The sequence below is a fragment of the Cupressus sempervirens genome, chromosome 5, assembly GCF_028749045.1.
Source record: "Cupressus sempervirens isolate cs-2001-9-10 chromosome 5, ASM2874904v1, whole genome shotgun sequence".
Lineage (NCBI taxonomy): Eukaryota > Viridiplantae > Streptophyta > Pinopsida > Cupressales > Cupressaceae > Cupressus > Cupressus sempervirens.
The window spans coordinates 395,022,025-395,040,003 of NC_143122.1; the positions used below are offsets into that span (position 1 = coordinate 395,022,025).

General features: G+C 36.2%; 1 protein-coding gene across 1 annotated transcript in view; it reads right to left on the reverse strand.

Moving 5' to 3' along the window:
• SWA1 (transducin family protein / WD-40 repeat family protein) overlaps nt 1-15,945 on the reverse strand; it is a 151,140-nt gene extending 135,195 nt beyond the window's left edge. The window contains exon 1 of the mRNA XM_089830786.1: nt 15,561-15,945. Coding sequence (XP_089686912.1) covers nt 15,561-15,755 — 195 coding nt within the window. The 5' untranslated portion in view covers nt 15,756-15,945. The remainder of the gene's footprint in view (nt 1-15,560) is intronic.
• Between the last annotated feature and the right edge of the window lie 2,034 nt (nt 15,946-17,979).

Sequence of the window (17,979 nt, forward strand, 5' to 3'; positions counted from 1 at the left end):
AAAAAAGTGAGCGGATTTTTATATTTTTGTTATAAGTAAAACATTGACTTGCTATATAAAAATCATGTTACCAAAGGAAGACACTTTTTAAATGACATTACAAGCATGCTTTGTATGAAGACAATGAAGTCGGACTTCTTTAACCACAATGCAAGCTGAAAAATGCTTCATTTCTTTAAAAACATGTGTAAATGCCCTAGAATGGACTTTTAGATTGTCAGTATAGGTTGGAAATGCTTAGTAATAACAATGGGCTTTTAAAAAATGTTTGCAAGCATGTAAAGGTTTGATGTTAAAACCATGACATGTTATCGGGCTTGAAAACCCCAACCACAAAATAAAACTCACTTACAATGATGTTAAAAAAAATGTCTTGGTGCAAATATGGGTTTTAAAGGCATGAATACACTCATTTTCCAAAGTGCTTTACAAGACAAAACAAATAAACATATGTTGTCATTGAGCTTTTTAGGCCTGACTACAAGCATACTTATGTTTTAAAAGTCATAATGAGTAATCGCGGAACAGCTTTAGAAAAGCAAAAGGTGGATTTTAAGTTGTCTTTCACAAGCATTTTGAGTTAAAGAGAAGTCATGCAACCAAGGTTAAAAGCCTGCTTATATGTTTAAATTCCACTATAAAGTTTACTTTTTTAAAAATATAATGACTTTAACTCCCTTATTGCAAGTGAATGACACCCAAGACAATATACAATGCCTCACAAAAAAAGCTTGTATTTCATGACTTGAGAGGCCTTGGTGGACTTTTGATTCCATATGCCACGATTTTAAACAAAGAACAAAAGACCTATAGTCAGGCACGTTAGGCCTACAATAGCTCAAAACAAGTGGGGAACTAAAAGAGCAATAATCCTAAGGCAAAAAGAAAACCAAAATCAAGCAAAATTAATAAAGGATTTGATGGTTACCAAAAAACAAGTACCTGCAAATAGGAAAGAAAAACCTATTCTTGCAAGAGAGACAAAGAAAAACTTGTTGAAAACCTTCAAAAAAGGGCATCCATAAGACATAAGACTTGGGACAATTCAAGGGATAATTGATTGCCCTAGTAAAACATCATTAGGAATACCTAACTTAGAGAATTTTGATTACGAATTCATGAGAAAATTGCATAGGTTATCTAATTTTGTGAATACAAAATTGAGGAATTATCATTGTGCAAATAAAGTCAAGGGAGTGGAGAAAATTGATGGATCAGCTTAATGAAATGGCATTCTTCATCATATGGGGAGGTGATTGGCCAACATGTCCATATATCAGGAGTTGGTGTGATAAGAACTAGGGTAAGCACTTTCCCATCAAAGCCCTTCCTAATGGTTTTTTGCTGGTAATAATGAGATGTACAAGGGAAAAAAAATGAGTTTAGCTTAATGGTTCTTAAATGATGGATAAGATTGGCTTCTTCATATAAGGCGGGTGCCCTAACTTCAACCTGAAACAGGTTCCAAATGAGGAAATTTTGATTTGGGTTAGAATGTGCAACTTACCTCACAAATATTAGGAGGATATTCTTCGGCAACTGGTAATAAGTTGGAAAATTTCATAAAGGCATATGAACCAATAGAGAAGGATTTCAACATGTATGTGTGCCTCTACATAGCATGGAAGGCACATCCACCCTTAACTCATGCAGTGGACATATGTATAAGTGCAAGTACATGGTGGCAAGATATAAAGGTGGACCAAATTATAGATAAGTGTAAACAAAGTAGATATTAGGGACATAAAAATGGTAAAGATTATGTACAACACCATTTGGAATCAAAACTTGTTATTTTTAACACCTAGAAGTCTAATCTAGAAGAAAATCCCCCATATGAGGGACCACTTAAGGAGAGAGGAGAATCTAAATGATGGTGCACGTCAGGGTCGGAACAAATCGTGAATGAGTGCCAAAACAAAATGGGGACTGATGTTCAATCTGAGGAAGATACCTTGATCAAAATGGATGACCGAAAATGGTTGTAGTTTATAAGTAGAATGAATTGCAAGAAGATAGTTAAGTGATGACTGAAGAGGGAAACAATAAAAGTCGTGAGATATTAGGAGGTGAGCATGCAAATTTGAGTTGGGGCATGGTTGTGAGCAATGATAATGAAAGGGAAGATCCACTTATAGGGTCCCTCTCCAATCCCTCGATTCAAAAGGTGGCACCAGTCAATAATTTAACAGTGTATCAAGAGTTCTTAGAAAAGGAGACCAATTAGGGAGAGCAGGTTCAAAGTGACACTCTTTTTAAAGATATCCATATTTCTCCTTTGAGGGCAGATGATGGTTTGTTGTGTTAAATGTGTAATGTCCCCTTTTGGACCGTATGAAACACTACAAAATTCGCATGTATAAGAACCAATTACTTACTGATTTTGTGTAATGTTCTGATCCCAATCTGCAATAGAAGCCATGTATATGAACCATGGAGATTTGTATGCCTAACATTGTAATCACAAGGAATGGTTTCGTTGAACTTGTAAGTCTTTATAAATGATAATGTTGTTGAAGGGACTATTTCAAGATGGTTCCATTATCTATGCACTTCAACAAGAAATCCACCGGATGCTTGCAATTTTATTTTCTTTTACCTAAGTTGTTTAGTATAATCTCTAGGAGATCACTATGAACTGGTACTTGATAGTCATTATCACTGTGTTGACTATAATCTCCTTATATATTTTTCTAGTAGCTTTAATGCTTTCTTTCATAAATATCCTCAAGTTTCTCGTGCATAAAGTGTTGCTCTATTAAATTGATATATTATACTATAATTAAATGGTATTAATTCTTACATATGGTGTATGCATCTTATTTGTAATTCACTTGAAGGGTCATCGGTGAATTTTTGGGCGATGACCCCCAAGATAGCTCGCCTCCTTAATCCTTCACATTTTGTCACTATATGATCATTGTTTAATACATACTATAGACAATAACAATGAACACAGAGGAGGTGGTCACTTCTATAATAGTAGATAGCATATGTAATCACTATTATTAAATTTGTTGACATCGTCTAAGATACCTTTGTTATCTCTTCCTGCTTATCAAATATGCTCCTTTAGTGAGTCTAAGTCTAGGCGATGTTTTAGAGTGTTGTTCCTTTTGTCCTTGATTGAGAAGATTGTTCCAAGGATGCTGAGAGTTTCCTCTTTGTCAATTGTCTTCTCATAGAATACTCATGTCCAACTTGGCCCCTTCATTGGTAAAAAATACTCACAAGTTTGAGCGCTAATGCATAGCTAACAACCTTCAATTCACAATCTTTCTTTGAGTTCACAATGAAGTGGAAGATGGAAGTGTCAACACGGCAACAAGTTTGAAGATGTATCAATTTATCATTTGCTTCAATAGTTTACTTTACCGATGCACTGAATTTTAATTCTAGTCTCGACTTAATGAATCCCCATGGTAATAAAGACTTCTCAAAATTGCTAAAAAGATATGAGTTGCTGATGACAGCCCAACCAATAGATGAGTCAGAATGTCCAAATGCTGAATTGGGTCACATCGCTCCCTCAATCACACCAAAGACGGACTGCTGAATTCATGTACATTGCTTGTATGATCTCCCCTTGGTTTTGTGTCCCCGGCCTACTTATCCTTCCTTTTTCTCGCCATGCTCCCCCATGGGTAAGATCATGTCATGTTATATGTGTGTGTGTGTGTGTGTGTGTGTGTGTATTCCACATACCCGGTGGAATAGGTCATGGCTCTAGAAAAATGGCATTCCTTCTTTATTTTCATGATGATTCATTTTGCTTCTTCCTTAAATTATGTGTATTATTTATGTATGTTTTATTTGCAAAATATTATCCATTATGAATTATTTTTCTTAGTTATTAAAAAAAAATTGATTGGCTTTAATTTGATTATTATCAATTATATGGCAATGGTTAATCAGATATATGTGTATATATATATAAATATATATTGATTAACATTAATTTATAGATCAATATTCATTATAGATTATACAATATTTGATTCGATTATTAAAATTAGTATCGTATTATCTGTAATTATATATGTATATTAATGATTTAGATCATATGAACTCATATTAATTTAAATCAAGCAATAAATAGATATTTTAATATTTCATTTTTATGTCATTATATTTATTGAGAATTGAAATAATATAAATTACTAGTATATATGTTATAATTATTATTTGTTTACTCTCTCATTAATTTTTTTATCTATTATTAAATCTTATTAAAGAAAAATGGGAATATGAAAATGTTTTTAAAGCTAGAAGAGATATCATTCACCAGTCAATGCATATGGAGATGTTATGTATTCACGTCATATCTTATCATCGAGTCAGTTGAGCTATAAGGAGGCTCATGGATGTGAGGAAGCATTGTGGGTGTTTGACTCTTGCATTTATGATTGTTGTTATTAGCTGACTCATTGTGTTCTCTACATATCTCTTCAGCTGCCGAGACGTTATTATGGAATGGGTCTAAGAAAAAGACTTTCAGCAGTAGTATGAGTGTGATTATGGTGAGGGTGTAAAAAGATTATTCTACAAGCACCGTGCATGTGATGACTGGCATTGTGAGGTGGCTGATGATATCGCAATGTTTCATGCCTTTATGTTTGCATTTATTATTGTAATGCTAGTCTCCTTGTTTACCACCACATGCCCTTTCCACATCTGGTGACTGTATACTTCTTAAGCTTTAGCAGGGAAAAAGCTTTCCTTTTTGTCTTGATATATATTGGGTGTTGCTTCAGCTTTCATTTTTGGGGGGATGAGATCTGCTTATCACTATTCAAAGTTTTGAACAGAGATTATCAATACCAGAATATCCTCTAAGACTTAACTGCACTGTCATGTGAGCATGCCAAAAATCTATATAGTGGTCTATCAATTTTATTGAGTGTTCTATTGTTTCTTTAATATTATGTTGTACATGATCAAAATACAATAGACTCGTAACTGAAGATCATTTGATATTAGTATCTGTGAGATATTTGGAGATTTTGGTTTAGTCTGAGTGATTGATTGTTGAGTATCAACAATCAGAAGATTGTGATCTGTGCATTTGTTTGACAATCGAAAAAGGATCAAGATTTTGTGGGCTGGGCTGTTCCCTAGTGAGAGGAGGGTTTTTCCCAAGATAACTATATTGTATTATCTGTCATTTTTATTTGTATATTTCAATTGTTGCGATCTTATATTTCTGGTTTGAAATTTTAACATGCTGAGTCTAGAGGAGGAAGAGGGTGTGTTGGGAGTTTTAGATGGTGAAGGTATTATGGGGCAAAGAATGATCAGTCAGACTAAATCAAAAACTCAAGAGATTAATACAGCAAGAAGGAAAGTAAGGGGTAAAAAGTCTACCAAGAGCTATTGGAAATAGCTAGCAATATGAAAGACCAAAGAAAACTTAATTCTGAGAGAGACTTGTTCTATCATAGGAAGAAATGAAGTTCCATATGTGGAATGCTATACCCTGAGTTTTGACGACGAAGCGATGGGGAAACAGGCTTCTTGGACACTTTTTTTCATCTGGAGCAAGGGACAATAGAGGAGGTTTATGTGTGTATGGAAATCTGAAATTTAAAATGTATTCATGAATTATGTAACATTGTCAAATTCATCATAAGATAAGATAAGATAAATTTATTAATTTCCAAGGTTGCAAGGGTATGCATACCCAGACCCCTGGTACAAGTACCAGGCACTGGTATGTGTATCCCGTACAGAATACTTGCCTGGGTTTGTACCCTGCAGTCGGAAATGCCATGTCAGCTTACAATTTTTTTCTTCCTTGCAAAACAATATAAAAACTGCCACATAGATTATAATGTCTGATTTTTGTTTCAGTTTTCCATTGGTACATTAGCTTGTTGCTTATCAAGCTTAATTCAATATGTAATCAGTTTGAACTTTTCATACAATATTGATTAACAGTAAACTACTAAACTTTTTTTTATTTTCACTATTCAAGTTAGAACTAGAAGTTTATCATTTGCAATATGTCGTTATATGGTTCATGATTTTCTTGTTCATATTTAGAGTTTGCCTTCGTTGTTATGCATCTAAAGTTTAAACATTCAGCATATATATTATGACTCGTGACTCGTATCTTCAGATTTCATGTTTCAAAAGCTCGTCTCATGACTCGTGACTCATATTTTCAAATTTTCTATAGAAATATCAAAATTATATTAAATATAAAAAATTAGGCATACACGTGTACCCCTGTCCCCTGTTTTAAAAAACAATCATACCTGTACCCAAAGCACCCAAGTACCCCGTACACGAGCAACCTTGTTATTTTACAACAAAAGACCAACAAGAGGTTCCAAGGGACTGGTGAAACAAAGCAGAAAAACAGCCTGCAGCAGGAGCACCAAATGGTTTCAAAGGAAACAAAACAGAACAGAAAAACAAGAGCAATAGGAAACCACAAAACCAAACAACCAAACTAGTTGCTCTGAGCAATTGGGAAAAGCTCTGGAATCTATGGATAGGCCCTAGGGAAAGAAATCCCAAGCCATCTCTGAGAGCCTCTGGAAGATCTAGAAGAAGGTTGTTGAGTTGAGGATCTGTGAGGTCTGACAACCCTAGAGGACCCACAAGTTGGATCAAGCATTAACTTGGTACCTCGTGTGGGAGAAATCACGAGTAAAGAATGACATGATGAACCAAGACAGATAGGGAGCGCATATGACCAGCCATGAGACATGTATGAGGGGCAAATAATGATCTCATCTTATAGCTCAAGAAAGTGGCCTGCATAGAATGCCACTCTTGGGAGAAGCCCCTTGGGAGAACTTACTCAAGTAGTGAGAATATACTATTTGTAAATGTCCATCCTAATATGCATGCTCAGCTCTTGTCGAGACGACAAAAGATGAGAGGGGGTGTCCAAAATATACTATAGGGAGCACATATGACCAGCCATGAGACATGTATGAGGGGCAAATAATGATCTCGTCTTATAGCTCAAGAAAGTGATCTGCATAGAATGCCATTCTTGGGAGAAGCCCCCTGGGGGAACTTACTCAAGTAGTGAGAATATACTGTTTGTAAATGTCCATCCTAATATGCATGCTCAGCTCTTGTCAAGACAACAAAAGATGAGAGGGGGTGTCCAAAAAATACTATAGAAAGGTGAAAGGTATTTGATATCAATCCCAAGAACCCAGAAGAATTGAGGCCTGAGCAAAACAACATTCAGCCCACATGGTGCAATCTGACTGGACAATAGCCTCCAAGGAGCTATAGGCAAGGTATGAGTCTCTGTGACATCCCTTAGAGGAGTTCATGATGCATCATAAGCGATGTACGAACCAAACCAAAAAAGATAGTACCAAACCTGAAAGGATGGGCCCTAAACTCAGCAAGGACAATGTTGTGTGGGGTAGAGTATCTGCATCTAATGATGCACCAAAGAAAAAGAGTTTGGACCCACTCTATAGAGGCCTAGTCCAACTCTAGTAAAGACGGACCCTAAACAATAGACCCATAGGACACAGTCAGTTTAATCAAAGTGTCCATAAGTGTCAGCCTGGAGGTGGTGTCCCGAAGCAATCTCTAGAACATTGTCTATCAACAAGGGGCAAAGACCCATAACCCTTGTTTATATGCGGCTAAAGTGTCAGTTTCAAGTTGAAGCAAGGACCGGAGAACTTGACCCCCACATATGTGTAGGAAGAAGAAATCTCAACCTCCACACCCTAGAAAAAGAAATGGAGGTGAGAAGTCTTGAGCCAATTGAAGACCTTGGTCTTACCCAAGTTCACCATCAGCTGGCATGATTCGTAGAAAGAAGCGAGGCCATCAAGAAGTCTCTATAGACCATCTGGAGGAGAGGCTAGGAGGGCCACACCATTTGCACAAAGCAAGATAGAAATCAAGACCTAGTGTGAGGAGCAATCATCCTGTAGGAGGGAGTGTGCCTAAAGAAATGTCTCCAACTCATCAATGTAAAGTCCAAACAATGCGGGAGATAGAGGGCAACCCTGCTTCACCCCAATGGTGCTCTGAATAAAGTCCAACATTCCATGAGGATTCCTAATGCAACCAACCACCATCTCATAGAGTCTCGTGATGGCAATCAAGAGAGTCTCTGAGATACCAATGTGGCATACTCTCTAGAAGAAGGTCATCCTAGATTCTCAATCAAATCCCTTGCGAAAATCCACAAAGCAACACCAAACCTTCAAGGAGTGATGATGTACTTCCTCAATAATAGCCCTAAGAGTTAAGATGTGGTTCATGGTCTAAAAATCCAGTGGGAAAATAACTTGCCCTCTAGCCTAACTATGTCCCTAATCCAACTCCCACATAAAAATAGCACGTAAAATTGTAGGGTATAGTTTAGAGAAACTGTGCCCAACCATAATGGTACTATAATTGTTGGGATCCAAAATTGGCCCAGCGTTTCGGATTGAATGGATGATATGACGTGACCAAGAGGGAGGGAACCCCATGCAAACCACCCTATTCAATAAATCTATGAGGAATGAGCCCAAAACTGTGATGTCCTTCAATCCATTCAGATTGAATGGATGATATGACGTGACCAAGAGGGAGGGAACCCCATACAAACCACCCTATTCAATAAATCTGTGAGGAATGAGCCCAAAACTGTGATGTCATTCTTTAAGAGTTTCACCTCGAAACCTTCCTCATCTGTAGCTCTATCTCTATTCATGGACCTAGCCACCTTGTTGACATTGGTGAAGGTGAAAAGGTGGCGTTGGGCGGAGGTGTCGCAATGAAGGAAGGTTGGCCAAGGATATCATAGAGGATGGAGGTGTAGGAGACCAACGAGTTGTGATCCAAAGCCCTGCGAAGAAAAGGGGTGTGCCAAAAGGTCTTAAAGGACTGAAGAAGCAAGGTCCAAAGAGATCAGCTATGATATGAGATGAAAATGTGCTTCTTGTAATAGAGGAAGTGGCAATGAAAGTATTTCAGCCGCTTGCAAGAAGTCGGGTCAAGGGTGGAAGGTTATGCATAGAGTGTGATTGAAGGACTTGGAGTCATCATCATAGCACTAATTCATAGAACAAGGGTTCTTACAAAAGGGTGAGGGAGTCTAACGGGTGGTGCGCTAGGGGAAAGAGAAGGAAGTCTCTCAAATGGATGGATAAAGATGGTCAAACTAGGTGGTGGCGCTCTCAAGGGTGGGGAAGGAATCTAGAGGAAAGAGCCACCTAAGGTGCATGGTGAAGGGGTCCTTGTCTCCACAGTCAAAACTAAGGGAGATGTAGGGAGCCAGGGCAATGAAAGTGAGGAGGGTTGTGGGGGCAGGTGGGGAACAACAAGTGCAAGAGGAGACCTGAATGGTAAGATTGAGGAGGGCATGATCGGCAAGAGGAGGGTGGGTGATGCTAAAACAACTAAAATAGGGAATGCGAGGGGAACGAGAGAGGGCGTAGTCCACCATGCTCCCAACCTCACTGTGAGACCAACAAGCGAAAAAACTGGAACTAGGGAGGCAAGTAAGGTTGTTCAAGATCATCAAGTCCAAGAACTTACACAGTCGGAGAAAATGGTGATCGTATCTCGTAAGGGGATCCAAAGAATCATCTAGGGACCTTTGAAGACCAAGAGGGATTGGATTTGGCAAAAAGAGGCACATCAAATCTAACACCCTATTGCGGAGGGAAGTCTACAAGTCCCTAGTCTATACATTGAATTCACCCACAATCATAGTCTCCCAATGCAAAGAACCTAATTATGTTATCATATAAGTTTGTGTATGGGTCCCCTTTTGGCCCATTGTGTATGGTAGAGGGAGAGGATGTCAATGGAAAGTAACACACGATGATGAATAGATCTCTATTACATGAGGCCACCTAGCAAACACAAACCCACATAAATCTAGAACTAAAGTCAAAGTGAATTGCAAAAGTGGCACCTTGAAGCTTACAATTAACCAGTCAGGCCACCAAGTTGCAGCCCGTGACGACTCCAAAACTCTAAACCTCGTCTCTATAAACTAATAACCAATAAAATCCAATGATGGTAGGAAGTGGCCAAGCGGAGCTCTCATGGGTTCTAATGACAAGAAGAACAGTCAAGCCAACTGCTTCATGAAGTAAACTCAGCATGGACCAAAAGGTCCCATTGCCATTCCAATGGTTGACATGCAATGACCCGCCCTGCATTCCTTCATGCCCCATCGCACCTATGATCGTTATTTAGTAGTCACACCTGCAAATCTAGCCTCCCAACCAGGGGGAAAAGTATCACAAATCACTACCCTAAGGTTCCTTATCACGGCCCACTTGTTGTCTTGGCGTGCTTCTACCGCAAGAGCTTGAACTTGCTTAAGTTTTGTTCCCTATGATTTAGTGAGGTCCTCATCAAGATAAATCTTTGATGGTAGAATAAAGAGTTCCCTACGTGCCCTAGCACGCAAATTCTATTTGAGGAATTGTGGAATCGTAGAACCAAGGTGGAATCATATCTAACCCATTCCTTATCAAAAGATATATCGCGAAGCTCAAGTTGGTTAGAAAGAAATGCGTAAGCAACATCCATTGGCTCAATGGTGATAGGAAGGAGGCCACGGGCATTTAGACTGAGCTCTCTAGCTCTTCTAGCTCTCCCATCAACAAGTTTGGAATGTACATGTGCCTCCACCCAACAAGAGGAGTGGTGGTATCCCTATTGTTACAAATTGTTCCTCATGACTTCAGTTGAGACTCGGTTTCCATTTTCAATGAGGTTTGTCTATTGTCCAATTCGTGTTGCTTTTCCTTAATGTATTTGATCTATGAGACTTGCTCAAAGTGTGAATCAAGTAATTGTTTACAACCAGCGATCTTAGTTATGGCAATGGAAACTATGGAGTTCTGGTAATCTAAGATTGGTACAAGTTATGTTGTTGTTTTAAATCGGCACATTTTTTTTTCCATAAAATGCAATATGTTGAGAGTGTTGTAAGCTTTTCTGACAAGGCAATATTGTGCTTTTGAGGGTCTAATTCTCTTATTCAAGTCCACAAACATGATCCAATAACTCAGAGAAAGGAGTACATTTATGTTGCTTGCCTTGATAGGTTTGAAGTGGGGTTGAAGCTATTGATGTTTTGTAGCTTCTCTCAAATAAACTATAGCAAATATATATATATATATATATATACATGGTATATATATATATGCTATAGTTTATAATAGAGATATTTAGCATACACCGACATGTCCCATGAAGGGACATGTTTATTCTTTACTCACTTTCATATAACTAGCACTTGCACCAATAGGAGGTGCAAGGATGTGCCAATAGGAATGTAATTAAATAGTGTAAAGTGTATGGAGCTGGAGGGGGTAATAAGAAATTAATAACCCTAAATAGTATATTGATAGTTGAGACAAGATAGTTATTTTTGACAAAAGAAAGCAAACTAATAATATTGTTTTGAGGTGTCATTTTACAAACATGCTTCATGTAGAAGGAAGCATTGTATACAACATAACTCATTGTGGTATAGTTAAACAGTAAATGTTGTCATACTTTATTTCATATACAACTTCTCAAATTTTTGAACCATTGAAATTGACTGGAGCTTCTAATAAATGCTTTATATATAGGAATCAATATTTTTTTGTTTCCTCTCAAAAGATCAAATAAATAGCTGGATTAATTAATCTTCTCATAATGAATTCCAAGCAAAACAAATTTTTAATATATAATATATATAAATATATTATATTATATTATATTTTTAGTACAAGTTTTTAATATATAATATATCTTGACAAATTATGTATTTTGACTGCGCACTTTTAAAGTTTTAAGTGATTACAATTTCATTGAAAAAGGCTCACGGGAGATCAAATTTGTGAGCTTTATATCCTCGGAAGAAGCTGCTGAATTCTTCATTTATTAAACTCAATTGTATTAATGAAAATGGCAAAGATTTGATGAAAGAAAATCCCGCTATTCTACTAACTCTGCTACTTCGACGGATGGTGCACAATCAGACTCCTTTAACTCGTATGACAAGGTTTCTAGTAAGCTCTTGTAGGATTTGCATGCTTTTCCTTCCCTTTTTGTTATGAATTTTCCTTCCCTATGCCTGGAAGCATTTTCATCATTTTATGAGTGAGTTGCAAGTCTTGAGTACTATAATCCAAGCCTGTAAGAGAGACAACCAAAGAGACCTATTAACACCAACAACGAGCAAGGAGAACAATCATATTGTGAACTGTGATTTCAAGAAACCAAACATAGCACGAAAAATCTATGATTACATTGGTTAATTATATGGCAAGCGCATATGAGCTGAGTGTTGGATGTCACACATTTTTCAATTTCATCAAAACCGCTTCAGAAAACCAAGTAAGCGTGAGACTGATAGCAAGCGTGAGACAATAAATGTGCGTACAATAAGAGATTGGTCCCCTAAAGTCAGGAACTCTGGGCTGTCAAAGAAAGGCTTGCAATCAAAAGATGAATCGAAAAAGCTTGTCGACAAATCCAAATTCGCAAAGTCTTCACAGTGATTCTAAAAAGGAACGGGCAGCGGCTTCTTGAGCAACACGCAAGCAAAAAAATCAATTTCAAAATACCAGACATGGCATGGGAATCTATGATTGTGTGTACACGTTGAATGCTGGTTTTTTATTTCATCAAAACCGCTTTAGAAAACAAGAGGTTGGTGTGAGACAAGAATCACGCGTGAGACAATAAATTAACTTGAACTTTAGCATGTTTCCTAAATTTTGTGTTTCATTATACTCCACATTCCTTCATTTGATTTTCACATCTTCAATCTTCTGTCCACATTTTATTGATTTTGTAATTATGTAGTAGTTTTCAAAACAAATTAGAATTCCTTATAGCCGTGAGACAGGTGACAGGGCATGAGACAAGGAATTAATCAATTTTGGAGCGTTCACTCCATAGAAGAAGCCTATTAGCTTAAATATAAGAGGATGGTGCATTTGAAAAACACATTCAAGAAGGCATTGCTATTACATCTGCAAGCGATCCTTAGAAAAACAGCATGGTGTCATAGCCAAGTTAGATGCAATAATTAGACACAATGAAGCTTGTATTGTTTATATATGATGACATGAGAAGTACCTTCTAAGATTTACAGACGGGGTCCCTCTTGTATTAGAGCATCTCAGTGCATAATCACAAAAACTGCCAAAAGTTAAAGAAAGAGACTTTCTATTTGTCTAGTCGTGGTATTCTTATAATGGGGAAAGGCAAATAGATAAAGTGTCGAATGGAATATCATAGGAAGAATAAAATAAAAGGAATTGCAGGAATTAATATAATGATGCGTCATCGCATTTAAAAGGAAACTTAAAATGAATTAACCGTCTCTATTACCATACGCACCGGAAAGTTAACATGGAATAATAAGTTATTGTTAGTGCACAATAGCTATTATTGGATAACCTTCCTGAAAGATATATATGTGACGAATTTATATTTTCAGCTGAAATCTTTTTTGGAATATATTTTAAGATTTCTGATTTTAGATTTGTATTATGGCTTGCTTTGTGTGCAAGATACTATCTTTAGTGTTGAGACTGCAATATGTTTTTCATTTATCGTGAATAAATGGCATACGAAAAAAGCTTGTAAACATTTATAAATATGTGCTATTGATACTCAAACTTTCAATGGTAATTATTAATGCCTACTTGCAGCTGAAATTGTAAACATTTTGGAAGGTTTTGAGTAAGAGCCAGAGGGCATGATGAGTTTCTTGTTATATTAAAATCTTCCTTCGCAACATTTTCTGGTGTGATTGTAACAGAGATTAGATAAGTGTCATAACACTTTGAATCAATGCACGCCAGTATTTGTATTGGTCTTCTCTGTGTTGCATGTTTTATGAGTTTGATGATCTTAATTAGATGCATTTGCATCATATCATACCTTCATTGCAACTTTTTGTTTACTGTTTTAGTGGCTATATATGACCGTTACCGAATAGGACACTGGTTTTGAAGACTTGGGCATTCCACATAAATTTTGAACCATCAAAATCCAATTATTTGTAATTTTCTATTATAAAAAGGAGTGGATTAATACTTCTTGTTTGTAATTCAAACCAAGGATGAACCTAAAAAGTGAAAAGAAAATGTTAAAAATTTTGTGAATCATTTTCAAGATGTCAATGTCTGTAAGTAGAACCATTTTGCCGAACTGCAACACTACTATTATCTGCAGACACATGTGCAAAGTATTTATCATCGAGAAAGAGGTTTATTGCAGCTAGTAATCCTTGGCCTAGTGACAAGAATAGGATTGACCGTGCAATTTGGGTATAGTTGTTGCTTGTTATTTTGGTTTGTTTAAATTCAATGCCTTCTAAGGCACACCTCTAGGAACATCCTCCTAGGTTTAAGCTGAGCCTAAAGTGTAGCAGTGATAACCCCCTATCATTTAGGCCTTCTACCATCCTCAATATGGTGGTGAGCTCCATTTTCACCTTCTTATTGAAAGACCCTGGCCCTGAAGGTGAAGAAAAAATCTAGGATTATTTGCCAGCAGTATTGGGACCTGACAGTCTATATGAAGTTACAACAGATAAATGTGTACAGTGAGAGAGCAATTTTTAAGTTTTCTTTGGGTGTTGCCTGATTGTAATAGAAAATAATTAACCTTTCTGAGTTCTTTTCAGAATTCTAGCACCATTATGACTCACATTTTTTAAAAGGAGAAAACACAAACACAGATATTCAAGACAATCCTAGGGCTTTACTTCATCTAGTATTTAATTCGTTGTTTTCAAGTCTTTGTTGCATCTATGCATAGGCCATGACCACAAGAATACTATGTGCCCTGGATGTAGGCGGGTTGCCAAGTTTGACTTTGACTCCTCACATTAGTTATGAGGTTAAAGGGAGTGAGAATACAATACATGAGGTAAGTGGGAAAACAATCTGGAAGAAATTTACAAGTATTACATTGCCATTTTAATATAAATGGTGATTTTTCAGTGGATCAAATTATGTGATATAATATTTTCCAGGATTCCTTTGCATTCCTATATACCAAGAGTAGTGATTCACAAGAGCCCATAACCATAAACGATCCACATTGCTACTCCTTCAAATAGTTTATCGACATAATCCTTCTAGCTAGCCGAGAGGTGAAGGTCTGAGCTGTAAACTGTGGAGTGGATGTCATACGTTTGAATCCAATGGAGAATGAGGGTGTAATGCTTCTAGCTAGCCGAGAGGTGAAGGTTTGAGCTGTAAACTGTGGAGTGGAGGTCATACGTTTGAATCCAAGGGAGAATAAGGGTGCTCCCCTTTATTGAACGAAACATAAGTTACATGAATAACAATCTCCAAGGCATTTACATGTATAAGGAAGGTCTCATAAACCATATTGGTGTTTCGAGAGTAAACCCTAAAACCACCTTTACATTTTGTGAAACTGGCTTAATAGAGTTCACTACATTATTTTTGCCTCTATATTTCCCTACGAGCAATGACAGTCAACAAATACAGGGGAAATCATATCTCATTCCATTGAAACAAATGTGGAAATAAAAATATACGTTCGTTCTAACTATAAAGAGAATTTTGATTGCCAAAACTTACCCGGGTAGACGATGTCACTGCAAAGTCGTGGGGAGCTTCAGGGCAAAAATCAATACAAGTAACGCCTGCAAACTGTTGCAAGACATCTTTCTTTAGGAAGGATTTCCAGTAGCTTGAATCGACCGATCCTGGAGGCTTAGTCGAGGGATAAACTTTAGGCTGAATAGGGATAAATTCGCCGGCGTTTCCTGCCATGTCTACGAGAAAAATGGCAGAAACAAAAACACCAAAGGTTCGACGTTTTCGATATGATTTCTTTGCGTATATAATTTGTGAATGTAAAATAATGACTGAGATTTTCTACATTTCCCCCTGTCTAATCCAATGTATCCACCAGAGTTGCAAGGTTTTCAGTTTATTTTTTCAGCGGACAACCCACTCCTATAAGTTTCTTCCGTGTATATTTTGTGGGTATATATAACTTCGGAATATACAGCACAAGGGTTTATAGAATTTAGCATAAGGGTTTAAGCAACGTCAATGCAGCACTCTAACGTACAATTTTATCAGCATTTATTAACTATTACATGTATCATTTGGTTTAAGATAGGTTGTTAGAATTTTGTTTAGCTTTTATTTATAAAAGTATAATAGTACTTGCATCCAAGGGTTTTGTAGATAGTGGTAAAAGGGGTAAGTTTATATACTATAAGATCGTTAAATAATTAATGGTTGGATTGCATATATAATTGTTTCGAAATTTATATATATTTATTATAAGATAAAAAGAAATATAGAAAGGAAAATAAAAAACAAAGATCTAGGTAAATTGGTATGTGTTTTTTTCACAAGTAAATTATTTTAGAAGCAAGATGGTAGAAGCATTTACATACATTTGTGTTTGTATGTTTAATACAATGTATATATTACAAAGCAATGGGTAGTTTGCTTTTGGAACACGAATAAATTGATTTTAGTAGCATGTAGCTACAAAAAAAAGTTGTGGTTTTTTTCACAAAACTACCAAACCAAAAGAGCAACTCAGGTTTGATTTCAAGCAATAGAAGTTTGGATCAAATGACCATTGAGCTAAACTTGTCCTAGATAAACATTGGTATTCAACTATTTTTGAAAAGAACATGATTTGGATTGTTACAAGGGGCACTTCTCACCAAACCTATAACACAACAACTGTGTTGATTAGGAAAAGAGGATATTAAATTGTATAAATGTAGCCAATAAAATAGTCATAAAGTAAATGCACGAAATGACATATATATTAAGGTATATAGTATAAAATAGAGAAATGGTACATAAGTGTGTCCAATAATTGGAAAAAAGATGACCTATTAGCTTTGACTAAAACTTGGTGTATAGAATGGAAAGTACGAGATTTTGTACCTTTCTAAACTATAGTGAGAGTTTTGGCATTTGAGACCCTTTCTTTTTTTTCCTAATAACTGTATATGAATTATTTTTCATTCTTGAATATTGATCAAAGGCGAATGGTGTTTTTATAGAAGGTTGTCTAGAGATGTAACTCTTGATATAGCTATAAAAGTCGAACCTCATTTAGTCTTACCATACCAATTGTTGTTTTGTGAAGCATTAATCCTTGGGATGTGAATAAAATCAATCAATCAATAAATGAAATAAGAGTTTGCATGAAAGAAAGTACCAACAATCATAATGAAATATAATGTCAAAAGAAATGAATAGATATATTTTTTTATAATTTTTCAAATGTTATGTAATAATATATGAGTTATACATATAATCATCATATTTTTATTTTAGACAAATGAAAAAATTGATATGGAATATTTGCAAGGAAAATGTACTCTTATATTTTGAATAATTTGCATTTGTAAGGGGTTAGAAATATACATGTTGTAGATTTCAAATTGAAAATCTTATAATATATTTGTGTTCCTTTGTACAACATACTCCACAGATTATCAAAATGTTTGCAAACAAATTAGGGATTTTTCTCAAACATGACCTTTTACCTTTTGAGCGTCTGCACTTAGAGGTTAGATTTTGCCTTCTTCTAGATTCTCGCAAACCTCAACAAGTGCATTTGGTGATAAAATCTCAGTGGGGACTTTGGAATTAGCTCATTAAGATTCAGGACGATATCACAGTCAATAAATTTTAGCATAGGTTGGGACACTTTAATACTCAATGCCAAGATACCACCCAAGCTACTACAAAAGTTTGTGTTGACCACAATTTAGATCTAGCCTTGTGCATACATAAGCTTGCTCCTCAGCCTCATGAAGGCCAAAATGATATTCATAACATTGATTACTCTCTAAGCATAATTCATATATCCAATGTCAAGAAGGTTTCTACTCAATTTTTGAATCTTGCCATGTCTGTCTGGCAAAATTTCATAACCAACTTCAAAGGTTTCAAGATTCCACAAGATCCTTCTATTCAAAACCTGTTGGATAGTGATAGTAGGAGGTTACAAATT